Raw genomic sequence first — 15,173 nt, forward strand, 5'->3', positions numbered from 1 at the left:
TTGATGCATCTCCACAATTCTTCTTCTAAGGTCCTTTTAAAGTTGTTTTGATTGAGAAATGGATATTTCTTGAGAAGAACAAGCTCTGTCAGTAACCTGACTGTGTGTCTTCTCTGTAGGACAGGACACCTCTACAGCCCATATCTCCAAACTCATCTCATTGATTGGGACACCTGACCCAAATAGCTTTTGTAGAAGGCATTACCCCAGAGGTTCACACAATTTTTTGAACCTGGACTGTGATTATTTAAATAGTGTACTCAGTATTGATGAGAAGAAGTACAATTGTTTGTGTGTTATTAGTTTAGGCAGATTGTGTCTGTCTATTATTGTGACCTAGATGAACATCAAGCCACATTTTATGAGTGGCTGGCATCCATCTGTCTTGAAAGACAATGGGTGATGATGATCATTAACACAAGCCTGGGTGGAAGGTATGGAGATCCTGAGATGCCCAGTCATCAAGATCCCCCTGTTGGCCTCACCAGTGTGGTCCAAAGGAAAGCTTATGAAATAATACATCTGGCACCAGCATGACTGCAGGAGCTGCCAGAAGGCTGTTCAATGACGTACATCCACCTTCGGGGCTCCACTCCAGATTTGTCGTCTGGGTTTACTCCCGTAGCCTTCATCTCTCTCAAGGCTGCCCACAAGACAGTGGGGCTATTTACCCATAGCTAGGGATCTGGTTGATGAGCAGCAGGGCATGTCCACACACTAGTGAGCCTCCTCCCTGTCCTCTGTAATTCAACCCGGGTTTGAAAGAAATGCAGTTCCCGTGTGTCGCCAGCGAGGAGGCACTACATGAGGCTTGCTGCTGGTGAGGCTGTGTACTGGCTGGGAGGGACTTACACATTCTGCTGTCCTTTTTGCAAGACTGCTAGCCAACGGTGGAAGCTGAAAGTGAGGGCAACAAGCACTCCCCACTACACTACCACACTAGACACATCACGACAACCATTTGAACAGCACTTATGAGCACGTGAATGCAGAAAACCAGGTAACTGAGTTCACAAACTTTTTCTTGCAACTGTATCAATCTATCTACATGTTGTGCACCCCGTTATCTGAAATGCTTGGGGCTGGAAGTGTTTCGGATTTTGGATTTTTTCATATTTTGGAATCTCTGCATCAATATAATGAGATAGCTTGGGGATGGGAGCCAAGTCTAAACACAAAATCTATTACATTACGTATACATACTGTATGCCCTGAAACACACACAAAAATGCTGGAGGAACTCAACGGTCTCACAGGTGAAGTGTCGCCTCACCTGGAAGGACTATTTGGAGCCCTGAATGGTAGTGAGGGAGGAGGTGTAGGGGGAGGTATAGCACTGGCAAGGATAAGTGCCAGGAAGGAGATGAGTGGGGAGGGACAAATGAACCAGGGAGTCACGTAGGGAGCGATCCTGTGAGTCTGTTGGGGTCATGTACTGTGTCCGGTACTCCCAGTGTGATCTTCTGTTTATCGGTGAGACCTGATGTAGGTTGGGAGACCGTTTCACTGAGCTGCTATGCTCTGTCCACCAGAAGAAGCAGGATCTCCCAGTGGCCACTGATTTTAATTCCACTTCCCATTCCCATTCTGATATGTTAATACATGGCCTCCTCTACAACTGCAATGAGGCCACACGAAGGTTGGAGGAACAACACCTTATATTCCCTCTGGATAGCCTCCAACCTGATTCTCAAACTTCCAGAAATGCCCCCTCCTACCATTCCCCATCCCCTTTCCCCCCCTCACCTTATCTCCTTGCCTGCCCGTCTCATCCCTTTGGTGCTCTTCTCCCCTTTTCTTTCTCCCACAGCCTTCTGTTCTCTCCTACCAGACTCTCCCTTCTCTAGCCCTGTGTCTCTTTCACCAATCAACTTGCCAGCTCTTTACTTCATCTCTCCCTCTCCCAGTTTCACCTATCACCTCATGATTCTCCTTCCCCTACCCCACCTTCTAAATCTACTCCTTATCTTTTTTTCTCCAGTCCTGCCGAAGGGTCTCGGTCCGAGACATCGACTACTTTTTTCCATAGATGCTGCCTGGCCTGCTGAGTTCCTCCAGCATTTGCTTGGATTTCCAGCAGCTGCAGATTTTCTTTTGTTTGGATTTGACATATACCCTGAAGGTAGTTTCGCACAGTATTTTTAAGAACTATCACTACCTCAGTTGCCCAGGTGGACAGTCAGTGGCAATTTGGCAGCACCATCATTCCCGACGTAATTGATGTGCTGTCAGTAAGCAGTCTTTATCTTACACTTGTTCATCACACATACTGATGCAGCCATTCCGTGTGTTAGATTTTCATCAGCAACAATCTTGGCAAGCTCGTCAATGAGTTTCTCTGCTGATCAGCAAATGATTCAGCAACACAAATTTTTAAAAATTTAATGCCAAGCCTTTTCTTAAGTATCTGCAACCAGCCTGCAGAATATTCATAATTGCTTTCAATTTTCAGTTTGCTGGGATAGAATTTTGCTTGTTTTTTGATCGGCATACTGTAAAGTGGCATGTGTTCACTCCAACATTAACAAATCCACACTTTTAATACATAAAGTTTTCTACTTTTTGTTAATGCCCACAAGAAAATAAATCTCAGCATTGTATTCTGTATGCTGAAATACAACACTGTGCAAAGTCTTAGACATGCTAGATATTTTATATAAATTTCATTTTAGATGTTTAATTGTTTGTCTTCTTCATTCATGTGTCAATAGAAATGAGCAAATTTTCAATTTCCAAGCATTCATTTACCAAAAAATTAAATGTTACAGAGAATATTTTGTATTTCATTAAAGAAAGTAACATTTTAAGTAATAGACCACTTTTCAAATTAAAAAAACTCTTGATTACCTTGTAGGTATATAGCCCAGTGCATGATTAAACAAACATAATAAACAGGATGCTAATGATCAATGCCATCAGGAGTTGAATGAACTAAACTGATTAAATTAAACAGAAGTGGGTGTAGAAGGAATCAAACTGGGTGAAGGACAACCAAACTTAAAAGGTGAGGGTGTGGCAGATGTGACAGTTTAACCTTCTTACACCATGGCAAGAGTGAGCAGAACAACAGGACACAAGGTGGTCATCCTGCATCAGCAGGGCCTCTCCCAAGCAGAAATTTCACAACAGACAGGAGTTTCAAGATGTGCTGTCTAAGCTCTCCTGAAGAAGCACAAGGAAATGGGCAAAGTTGAGGACCAGAAACACAGTGGTCAGTCATGGAAGCTGAATGCAGCAGACAAGAGAAACATTAAACTGACATCTCTTCTAAGTTGGAAGAAGTTCAGCACTGATATCAGCTCTGAGCTCTCAGAAACCACTGGACCCAAGGACACCCCTCCACCATCCAGAGAATTGCTGCTAAAAAGCCAATCCTCCGATGTGGAAACTCATATCTGCACAAAAACACAAGGACACCCCTCCACCTTCCAGAGAATTGCTGCTAAAAAGCCATCCCTCCGATGTGGAAACTCATATCTGCACAAAAACACAAGGACACCCCTCCACCATCCAGAGAATTGCTGCTAAAAAGCCAATCCTCCGATGTGGAAACTCATATCTGCACAAAAACACAAGGACACCCCTCCACCTTCCAGAGAATTGCTGCTAAAAAGCCAATCCTCCGATGTGGAAACTCATATCTGCACAAAAACACAAGGACACCCCTCCACCTTCCAGAGAATTGCTGCTAAAAAGCCAATCCTCCGATGTGGAAACTCATATCTGCACAAAAACACAAGGACACCCCTCCACCTTCCAGAGAATTGCTGCTAAAAAGCCATCCCTCCGATGTGGAAACTCATATCTGCTCAAAAACACAAGGATTGGGGTGCTGAACAATGGCAGCAAGTGCTCTGGACTGATGAGTCAAAATTTGACATTATTGGCTTGAACAGGAGGTAGTTTGTCAATAGAAGTGCTGGAGAGCGCTACATGGATGAGTGTCTGTAGCTAGCATAGCGGAGGTTCCCTGCAGGTTTGGGGCTGCATATCTACAAATGGAGTTGGTGATGTAGTTGGAATTAATGAGATGCTCAATGCTGAGAAGTACAAGCAAATTCTCATCCATCACACAACACCATCAGGGAGATGTCTGATCGGTCTCACCTCCATCCTGCAGCAGGGCAATGACTTAAAGCACACGGCCAAGATCATAAAGAACTACGTTCAGTGAAAAGAACGAGGAGCTGTGCAACACACACAAAATGCTGGAGGTCCTGATGAAGAGCCTCAGCCCAAAACATTGACTATACACTTTTCCACAGATGCTGTCTGGCTTGCTGAGTTCCTCCAGCATTTTCTGTGTGTTGCTGAGATTTTCTGCATCTGAGCTTTTCTCTTGCTTGAGTTCTGCAACAGATGGTATGGTTTCCACAGAGCCATGATCTCAACATCATCTGGGATTACTTTGAGAGGCAGATGCAAGTGAGACAGCCAAAGTCTGCAGAAGAACTGTGGCAAGTTCTCCAAGATGTTGGGAACAACCTACCAGCTGATTTTCTTAAAAAAAACTTCACGGCAGTGTACCTAAAAAAATTGATGCAGTTTTAGTGGCAAAGGGCGGTTGCACCAACTATTGATTTGATTTAGTTTTTACTGCTCACTGCTCTTTGTAGTAATTTTTAAATATGTAGAAACTTTTCATTACAATATTTTGAAAACATCTTTGCTTTACAGAATTTTTTTACATGTGCCTAAACTTTTGCACAGTACTGTATATGTACTTTGATAATAAGTTTACTTTGAACGTCCCTCCCAATCTGTCCAACACTCTCCCTTTAAGATCACACACTTGACCTAGGGTAGGTGCAATGAATCTTTACCCAACTGGTGCCAGGGTATGGGTTTAATCTAATCTAATCTAACCTAGAGTTGTAGAGTCATGAAGCCAGAGTACTTGGAAAGAAGCTATTCAGCCCATGCTGACCACGGAGCCTTCCCCAGCTAGTCCCATTTCACTTTAAAATCAGTGTATGTCATGATGTTTGTTGTTTTGCTGCAGCAGTACAGAGCAATACAAAAAATTACTATGAATTGCAAATAAATAGATAGTGCAAAAGGCGAGTAATGAGGTGGAGTTAACATTCATAAACCTTTCCTGTTCTTGCATGAACCTGTCCAAATGTATTTTAATTGTTATAATTGTATCCATTCCTTTGGCAGCTTGTTCCATACACTCACCACCGCCTGCCTAATAAAGTTGCCCCTCAACTCCTCTTTAAATCTTTCCCGTTACCCTAAACTATGAACTCTAATTTTAGACTGTCCTGCACTGGGAGAAAAAAATTGTGGCCATCGAGCTCATCTTCATCCCTCGTGATTTTATACAACTCTTTGAGGTCACCCATCAGCCTCCTGTGCTCCACAAGAAAGAACCCTTCACTATCAAGCTCTTAACTTCTTCCCTCACTGCAGGAGGAGAGATGGAGTAGGTGGGGATTCTATTCATTATTTATTTAGTTAGAGATACAACGAGGAAGGCCCTTCCAGCCCTTCGAGCCACACCACTCAGCAGCTCAGTGAGTTAACCTGAACCTAATCACGGGACAATACAATGACCAAGTCACCGACTAACCTGTACATCTTTAGACTGTGGAAGGAGACCAGGGTACAGTACCTGGAGGAACACAGGAAGGAACGCACAAACTTGCTTACAAACTCTGATACCCTGAGTTGTAATAGCAGCAAGCTAACTGCTATGCCAATGCAGTGTTCAGAAAACTGAGAGGGAACCTCATGGAAATTTATAAAGTGTTTAGGGGACTTGACAGGCTGGATACAGGGAGTATTTCCCTGGCTGAGTAGTCTGAGACTAGAGAGTACAGTTTGAGATTGCTTTGGACTGTGATGAAGAGAAATTTCACTTGGTGAGGTGGTAAACCTCTAATCTGGAGGCTCAGTGGTTGTAGTAACAGTACAGCACAGGAACAGGCCCTTCAGCCCACAACATTGTGCTGAACCAACTAAATTAGTAATTAAATGAATCTCTTCTGCCTGCACAATGCCCATATCCCTCCATTTTCCTCACATTCATGTGCGTATCTAAACATCTCTTAAAAGTCTCTAATGTATTTGCTTCTACCCCCACCCCAGGCAACACATTCTGGGCACCCACCACTCTCTGTGTAGAAAACTTGTCCCATACATCTCCTTCGAAACTATTCCTTTCAGCTTAAATGCATGCCCTCTGGTATTAGGCATTTTAACCCTATGAAGAAGTTACTGCCTGTCTACTCTATCTCTGCCTCTCATAATCTTGTAAACCTCTATCAGATCTCCCCTCAGTCTTCGCCACTCCAAAGAAAACAACCCAAGTTTATCCAACCTCTAATATAGTCACAGTCATAGTCATACTTTATTGATCCTGGGGGAAATTGGTTAATTGGTTATAGGCAGCATCATGCTAAACCCAATGAAGGGTTTCGGTTCGAAATGTCCACTGTACTTTTCCTAGATGCTGTCTGGCCTGCTGAGTTCCTCCAGCATTTTGTGTGTATTGTTTGGATTTCCAGCATCTGTAAATTTTCTCTTGTTTCTCATGGTGAACCTCTTCTGCACCCTCTCCAAAGCCTCAACATCGTTCCTATAATGGGGTGAACAGAATTGCATGCAATACTCCAGATGTGGTCTAACTAGAGTTTTATAAAGCTGCAACATAGCTTCCTGACTTGTGAATTTAGTGCCTCGACTAATAAAGACAAGCATGCCGTATGCTTTCTTATCTATATGTGCTGCCACTTTCTGGGAGCTGTGAACTTCCATTGCTCACCAACACTGTTAACGGTCTTGTCCTTAATAGTGTACTGTCATTTTGCACTTTGGCCTACTAAGGTGCAACAATTCACATTTGGCTGGTTTAAACTCAATTTCTCCGCCCATATCTGCAACTGATCTATAGCCAGTCATCGACGCGATCCACAATACCACCAATCTTTGTATCATTTGCAAACTTACTTACTCTGTCATCTACATTTTCACCCTGGTCATTTATATATATCACAAACAGCGGAGGTCCTAGTACAGATCCCTGTGGAACACCACCAATCACAGACCTCCAGCTGGAATAAGTCCTTTCAACCACCACCCTCTGTCGTCTACGAGCAAGCCATTTCTAAATCCAAATAGCTAATTCAATGTGGAGACAATGTATTTTAATCCCCTGGATGAGCCTTCCATGAAGGACCTTGTTAAATACCTTACTAAAATCCATGTAGAGAACACCCACAGCTCATTCATTTGAAGCAATTGATTTCTGGGCCTTAAGGGGGCCGACGGATATTGTGATGTTGCAGGAAATTGGGGCTGAAGTATGAGATCCTGTAGTTGTAATAACTGATGGAGACCAGCAAAATTCTCACGTTTCCCAATAAAACCTATCTCTTCTGATCTCATATTTCTTCAACCAAACGGCAGCATAGTAGCATACCACTATTACACCACCAGTGAGCCAGGTTCAATTCTGCTGCTGTCAGTAAGGAGTTTGTCTATTCTCCCTGTATCCATGTTCTCTGGTTTCCTCCAAGTTCCAAAGACGTACTAGTTAGCAGGTTAATTGGTTGGATGGGTGTAATTGGGTCGCACAGACTTGTTAGGTTGCAACGGCTGTTACTGTGCTGTATCTCTGAATAAAGTAAAAACTCTGTGTGTGTGATTACAGAGATGTAGCAATGGTCTCAGTGCTTACTAACTGAGCATTAACATGCATTTACACTTACCCATGGCTAAAGGCCTCATCTAAGATCATATATTTCAAGAAAATTACCTTAACCAAACAAAAATCAATACCAAAAGCTGCACTGCTCTGACATTTCCTAACTCCTTCCAAAGGCGCCTCGAAGCTATTATTAAGGAACAAGAACCGCAGGTGTTGAAAATTCATCACAATGATGACGACGCTGTAGAAGACAGTATCAATGAGGAGGAGATGATGACCATCAGCTCCAACGAATGGAGTGACCCAGTTTCACCAGAACCTGTGTACCCATTGACTCTCCATCCTTCACCCCCAAGTAAGATGAATGTTTGATTTAATTGAGCAGTTTTGTTCTCTTTTAAAATCTTTGCATCTACAGAAGTGGATGTTGCTGCATGGCTAACAATTATTGACCAATCCTAATTGCTCCTGAACTAGATGGCTTGTTCAGCCATTTCAGAAGGTAGCTGAATCAAGCACATTAGCCAGACTGACCAAGACATGGTAAACTTCCTTCCATGAAGGATATTAATAAACCTCGATTTAGAAACAGCCTTTCACACACTCGGCTTCTTAGGAACAACTTCTTCCCCTCCACAACGGATTTCTGAATGGTCCATGAAACAAATTCCAAAGTAAATCTATTATCAATTAACATATATGTCACCATATACAACCCAGAGATTAATTTTCCTACAGGCATTCACAGTAAATCCAATAACTATAATGGGATCAATGGAAGACTGCACTGAACAGGGCAGACAGACAACTAATATGCATAAGACAATAGACTCTGCAAATACAAAAGAGAAAAATAATAAATAAATAAATAGATTAACAAACAAAAAGAAATAAGCAAGCAAGCAATAAATATCAAGAACATGAAAAGTCCTTGAAAGTGAGTTCATGGGTTGTGGAAACAGTTCAATGAGGGGGTGAATTGAAGTTGAGTGAAGTTATCCCCTTTGGTTCAAGAGCCTGATGGTTGAGAGTTAGTAACTGCTCCTGAGCCTGGTGTTGCTGACTCCGAGGCTCATCTCCCTTCTCTCTGATGGCAGCAGTGAGAAGAGAGCATGTCCTGGATGGCGGGGGGAGTCCCTGATGATGGAAGCCACTTTCCTGCAACAGTGCTCAATGGTGAGGAGGGGTTTACCGATGGTAAACTGGGCTATATCCACTACTTTTTGTAGGGTTTTCCATTTAAGGGCATTGATGTTTCCATACCAGGCTGTGATGCAACCAATCAATATGCTCTCCACCACACATCTATTGAGGTTTGTCAGAGTATTGAATATCATGCTAATAATCTTTGCAAACTTCTAAGGAAGTAGAGGCACTGCCGTGCTTTCTTTGTAATTGCGCTTACGTGCTGGGCCTAGGACAGGTCCTCTGAAGTGATGACACTGAAAATCTAAAGTTGCTTCCCCTCCTTCGATATCCCAATGAAGACCTGCTTATGGACCTCCAGTTTCCTCTCCTGAAGCCAATAATCAGCACTTGGTGTTTGCTGTTGTGGCACCTCTCAACCAGACTTTCAATTTCCCTCCTATATGCTGATTCCTCACCAGCTTTGATTCGGCCAACAACAGTGTGTTGTCAGCAAACTGAAATATGCATTGGAGCTGTGCTTAGCCACACAGTCATAAGTGTAAACCGAGCAGAGCAGGAGCTAAGCACACAGCCTTGTGGTGCACCTGTGCTGATGCAGATCATGAAGGGGATGCCATTGCCAATCCAAACTGACTGGGATCTGCAAGTGAGGAAATTGGACAAGATGAGTCCAATCCACTGACTCAGAGCAATCTCTGCCTCCCGCAACCACCTCTTCACTGTCCTTATCGCTGCTGCCATTCTTTTTAGCCTCTGCTTGTATGCAGGTGGGAGAAGGACAGCCGTGATCAGATTTACCGAAATGCAGTCTGGGCGTGGAATGATAGACATTATAGTATTGTAGTGTTTGAGTGCGTTGGGACCTCTGGCGCTACAGGTTATCTGCTGATGGCAGAGATTTCTTCAATCAAGCCTGGCTGAAGTCCCTGACTATGATCTGAAATGCATCACTGTGGCCTGTTTCTTGTTTGGTGAAGGCAGCATGCAGTATCTCAAGCGCTTGATTACAGTCAGCCTTTGGCAATGTATAAACTGCTGTCAGGATCACGGAAGAGAATTCTCTTGGTAAATGGAATGATTGGCATTTAATCATTAGGTGTTCCACGTCGAGGAAAATATGAGTACGACAAAACTGGTACATCAGAGCACCACAGAGAGTTTATCATGAAACACACACCCCCATCTTTTGCCTTTTTTGAATCAGAAGTTTGGTCCAACTTCCGTATCGAGAAGCCTTCGGGTCTGATTTACCATGTCTCAGTAAAACATTGAACACAGTTTCTCGTTTCCCTTCAATACAGCATTCTCGTTCTCAGGTCCTCAATCTTATTCTCCAGCTACTGCATATTTGCTAACAAGATGCTGGGTGAAGGGTGTTCCATCCCTCTGTGCTTCCCCCGCCTTGCTTCCGGCCACCTTAGTCTGCCGAAAGGCGCTGCACTTGTTTGCTTGAGAGTTTAGTCTGCTGAATGCTTCAGAAGATCGTGAAACCTGTAGTTCATTACGTTGGTTCAAAAGTACTTTGCTTAAAAGGAAATTACATGCTGCAGGTTGCAGTGGGAGTAATTCAAAAGAACAGTATATTGAGAAGTTTCGTAAGCAGTCAGCAATACATTGCAGCACCATTGAATACTACCTCACTATTTTTGCTCTTTTTATTCTTATTTTGTTTAGTGATACAGCGCGGCGCGGAGAAGGCCCCTCAGAACCCTCAAACAACAACGCCTCAGCAACCCTGACAAACTGATTAACCCTACCCTGATCACGGGACAATTTACAATGACCAATTAATCTACCCAGTATGTCTTTGGACTGTGGGAAGAAACCAAAGCACCCTGGGAAAACCCACTCATTCCATGGGGAAGATGTACAGACTTCTGACAGAATTGTGCCAGGTTGCACTCCGACTTCCGAATGCCCAGAGCTGTAAAAGCATTGCGCTAACCACTACGCCACCGTAACGGTTTTTGGACTACTTTATATATATATAGTTCTGGCACCATTACTCGAGAAAAGTATGATATTTTCCCAAGGGGTTGTCTTTTGGTGGGTCCTCGGGTGGCTGTAGTGGTCAGTCTGGGATCCACATAATAGGGATGTTGTGGTGGGTCCTCCCAATGGAGAATGCCTATCCGTGTCTTTGTTTAACATGGGGAGGTTGATGCATGGGCAGCCACCACACAGTGCTGATGGAGTGCAATATGACTGGAGACACCTCACTGCCTCAGCCTTCCTGCACCTTCACCATCTTCCACAAGTTCCACTGTTGAGGTCTTGTGCCACAGATCAACAAATTTCGGAACATATGTCAGTGATAATCAACCTGATTTTGCTTCTGAACCTGTCCAGCATCTTTACGGTTGCCATGGTCGCAGCTAGATTTTAGTTGGCAGATTTGTTTAAATTCCCCAGCTGTCATGGTAGGGTAGGAATTCCTAGCTATGATTAATATTCCAGGCTACTGGATAATTATCAGCCAACTTCTGCCATTTATCTCACTGGCTGCTCTGTTACTCAATACTGAGGGAAGGCAGCCAGTCAAAGACCCCCCCCCCCAGACATTCTCTCTTCTCCTCCCTCCCATCAGGCAGAAGGTACAAAGCACAAGCCACCAGGCTCATGGACAACTTCTACCCTGCTGTTTTAGAACTTTTAAATAGTCTCTTGTATGATAAGATGGACTCTTGACCTTGCAATCTACCTCGTTATGGTCTTGCACTTTATTAGCAGCACACCCTTTCAGTAGTTTTTACACTTTAATCTGCATGGCTTTGTTTTACCTTGACTTATCTCAATGCACTGTGTACTGACTTGATCTTTATCAGTTTGTAAAACAAGCTTGCAAGGCCCAATGCCCTTGAACAGAAAATCCTACAAAAAGTAATGGATATGGCCCAGTCTATCACAGGTAAACTATTCAGCACATTGACATCGAGCGCTGTTGCAAGAAAGCAGCATCCATCATCCAGCCCGTGGTCTCTTCTTGCTACTGCCATCAGAAAGGGAACACGGGAACCTCAGAACCCACACCACCAGGAATAGTTATCACCCCTCACCATCAGGCTCTTGAACCAGAGGGGGTAACTTCACTGAACTGTTCCCAATACCTATGGACTCTTCATCTCATGTTCTTAGCAACACAGAAAACCTACAGCACAATACAGGCCCTTCGGCCCACAATGTTGTGCCAAACATATCCCTACCTTAGAAATTACTAGGCTTGCCTTTAGCCCTCTATTTTACTAAGCTCCATGAACCTATCCAAAAGTCTCTTAAAAGAGCAAGAGGATAAGACGTGAAAGAATAGGACCTATCAAGTGTGACAGTGGGAAAGTCTGTATGGAACCAGAGGAAATAGCAGAGGTACTTAATGAATACTTTACTTCAGTATTCACTGTGGAAAAGGATCTTGGTGATTGTAGTGATGACTTGCAGCAGACTGAAAAGCTTGAGCATGTAGATATTAAGACAGAGGATGTGCTGCAGCTTTTGGGAAGCATCAAATTGGGTAAGTCACCGGTACTGGATGTGCAGAACTCCACACAAATATTCCCTGAACATTTGCCACATTTCTTCCGTACTTTTCCATGAGAACATTTGTTTCCAATTTAAACCTCCAATTTCCTGCCTGATAGCCTCATAATTCCCCTTACTCCAATTAAACGCTTTTCTAACTTGTCTGTTCCTATCCCTCGCCAATGCTATTGTAAAGGAGATAGAATTATGATCACTATCTCCAAGATGCTCTCCCACTGAGAGATCTGACACCTAACCAGGTTCATTTCCCAATACCAGATCAAGTACAGTCTTTCCTCTTGTAGGCTTATCTACATATTGTGTCAGAAAACCTTCCTGAACACACCTAACAAACTCCACCCCATCTAAACCCCTTGCTCTAGGGAGATGCTAATCGATATTTGGGAAATTAAAATCTCCCATCATGACAACTCTGTTATTATTACACCTTTCCAGGATCTGTTTCTCTATCTGCTCCTCGATATCCCTGTTACTATTGGGCAGCCTATAAAAAACACCCAGTAGAGTTATTGACCCCTTCTTGTTCCTAATTTCCACCCACAGAGACTCCGTAGACAATCCCTCCATGATATCCACCTTTTCTGCAGCCGTGACATTATCTCTGATCAACAGTGCCATGCCCCCACCTCTTTTGCCTCCCTCCCTGTCCTTTCTGAAACATCTAAAACCCGGCACCTGAAGTAACCATTCCTGTCCCTGAGCCATCCAAGTCTCTGTAATGGCCACAACATCATACCTCCAAGTACTGATCCACACTCTAAACTCATCCGCTTTGTTCACAACACTCCTTGTGTTAAAATAGACACATCTCAAACCTTCAGTCTGAGCACGTCCCTTCTCAATCACCTGCCTATCCTCCCTCTCGCACTGTCTCCAAGCTTTCTCTATTTGTGAGCCAACCCCCTCTTCCCCAGTCTCTTCAGTTCGGTTCCCACCCCCCAATAATTCTAGTTTAAACTCTCCCCAGTTCTTGATACTTATTGCTTATTTATTATTATTATTTCTTTTTGTTTGTATTTGAACGGTTTGTTGTCTTTTGTGGTTGTTTGTCCGTCCTGTTGGGTGTGGTCTTTTATTGATTCTTTTATGTTTCTTGAATTTACTGAATGTGCCCACAAGAAAATGAATTTCAACGTTGCATATCGTGACATAAAAATACTTTGATAATAAACTTACTTTGAACTTTGAAGCTTTTCATATATCTTGTAGTGAACCAATGCATGATTCTGATCACTATTAAATGTTCCATAGCCATTTCTGCTCTGGGAATACAGCCCCAGCTTCTCTTTCACAGAATTGCAAGTCCTTCTGCTGAAGACCAGACTGATAAATGCCCCCTAGACTTTTGCTAAAGTTTTGGCATTCCTCTGGATGTCTGAGGCCCAGACTGCACTCTGTACAACAGCTGGAACTGCAGCATAATGCTTTACAGTCCTAGCAACCCAGGTTCAGTTCTGCTGTTCCTATGTTCTTCTGGTGACCCCATGGGTTTCCTCTGGGTGGTCTAGTTTCCACATTACAAAGGCAGGTTACTCGTCACATGGGTGTCATTGGGTGGCATGGATGCATTGGCCAGGAAATCACTCTGGTTCCCCACTTCCTCCATCAACAAGGTGTGGTGCTTGTGACTTGGGGCATTTACACCAGATGTTTGCCCATTGTCGTGTTAAATATCGTCAAGTTCTAGCACAGCCTCAGAACAAAGGGACATCAATTTAGAACCGAGAAGAGGGCAAATTTTTTTAGCCAGAGGGTGGCGAATCTATGGAATTCATTTCCACTGATGGCTGTGGAAACCAAGTCATTGGATGCATTTAAAGCGAAGGTGGATAGGTTTTCCATCAATCAGTCAGGGCGTCAAAGGGTAAGGGAGAAGGCAGGAGAATGGGCTTGAGAGGACTATTAAATCAGCCATGGTACAGCAGACTCAAATGGCCTAATTCTGTTCCTATGCCTTTAGGACTTAAACTTGTGTGTCACTGATCGGTGAATGTATTTCTCTAGCAGATATGCCTTCTGACATGGAAGCTTCACTGGTTACAGCCTTCAATCAGGCACTGTCTCCCACTCCTCCATCAGCTCAGGAAGCAGCAAACCAACACAGTGTCCTTGACTTCAGGGTTGGACGCTTGAGGAGAGTTCTCCCTAAAGGAAACGAGCTCACGCAGGAAGAGGACGGAAGTTCTGCTCCGCTTGCTGAAGGCAGTGCAGCCTCGAATTTACCCGGAGTTAAAGTGAGAGATATGCCTGCTGGGCTGATGGTGAACTCTGGCATGAAGAGCCTCAGACCAGTGTCCGGGCTGGCCACAGTCGGATCACGAACCATGAGGTATGATGGCACAGCTGTCCGCAGCCCAGCTCAGATTGTCACAATGTGACTGGGTGGGGCAGGTGGATACGTGGAGTTGTTGGTGGTTGAAGTTTGATTGTTGCAAGGTGACGGGGTGGGGCAGATGGATACATGGATCTGTTGGTGGTTGAAGTTTAGCTGAGTGGATGGTTGACGAAATAATAGTGTGATTATTCGAGTTGTCCTCCTAAAGGGTTTTTCTCAGCGAATGACAGTTGGCGCAGGTCCAATAAAAAGAAAGGAGGTGTAAACAGAGGGGCCATTGGTGGAGAGAGGCAATGCTAGAGTGATTTGGCTTTGGCTCAACAGGCTCAGGCAAGCACAGACTCAGGCTCTAAGTAAGAAAGAAAGAAAGTTTCTGGTAATTTTGTTTCTGTTAGTACATAGCTAGTGCACTGAGAATGGGTCCAGAGGCAGTGGTATGTTCCTTGTGTGAGATGTGGGGTATTTGGGAGACCTCCAGTCTCCCTGATAACTATGTAT

General features: G+C 43.8%; 1 protein-coding gene across 1 annotated transcript in view; it reads left to right on the forward strand.

Moving 5' to 3' along the window:
- lrrc56 (leucine rich repeat containing 56) overlaps nucleotides 1–15,173 on the forward strand; it is a gene marked incomplete at its 5' end in the record, with an annotated part of 179,572 nt that overhangs the window by 156,059 nt on the left and 8,340 nt on the right. The window contains 2 exons of the mRNA XM_063039126.1: nucleotides 7,828–8,009; nucleotides 14,345–14,669. Coding sequence (XP_062895196.1) covers nucleotides 7,828–8,009; nucleotides 14,345–14,669 — 507 coding nt within the window. The remainder of the gene's footprint in view (nucleotides 1–7,827; nucleotides 8,010–14,344; nucleotides 14,670–15,173) is intronic.

The sequence above is a fragment of the Mobula hypostoma genome (genome assembly GCF_963921235.1).
Source record: "Mobula hypostoma chromosome 11 unlocalized genomic scaffold, sMobHyp1.1 SUPER_11_unloc_2, whole genome shotgun sequence".
Lineage (NCBI taxonomy): Eukaryota > Metazoa > Chordata > Chondrichthyes > Myliobatiformes > Myliobatidae > Mobula > Mobula hypostoma.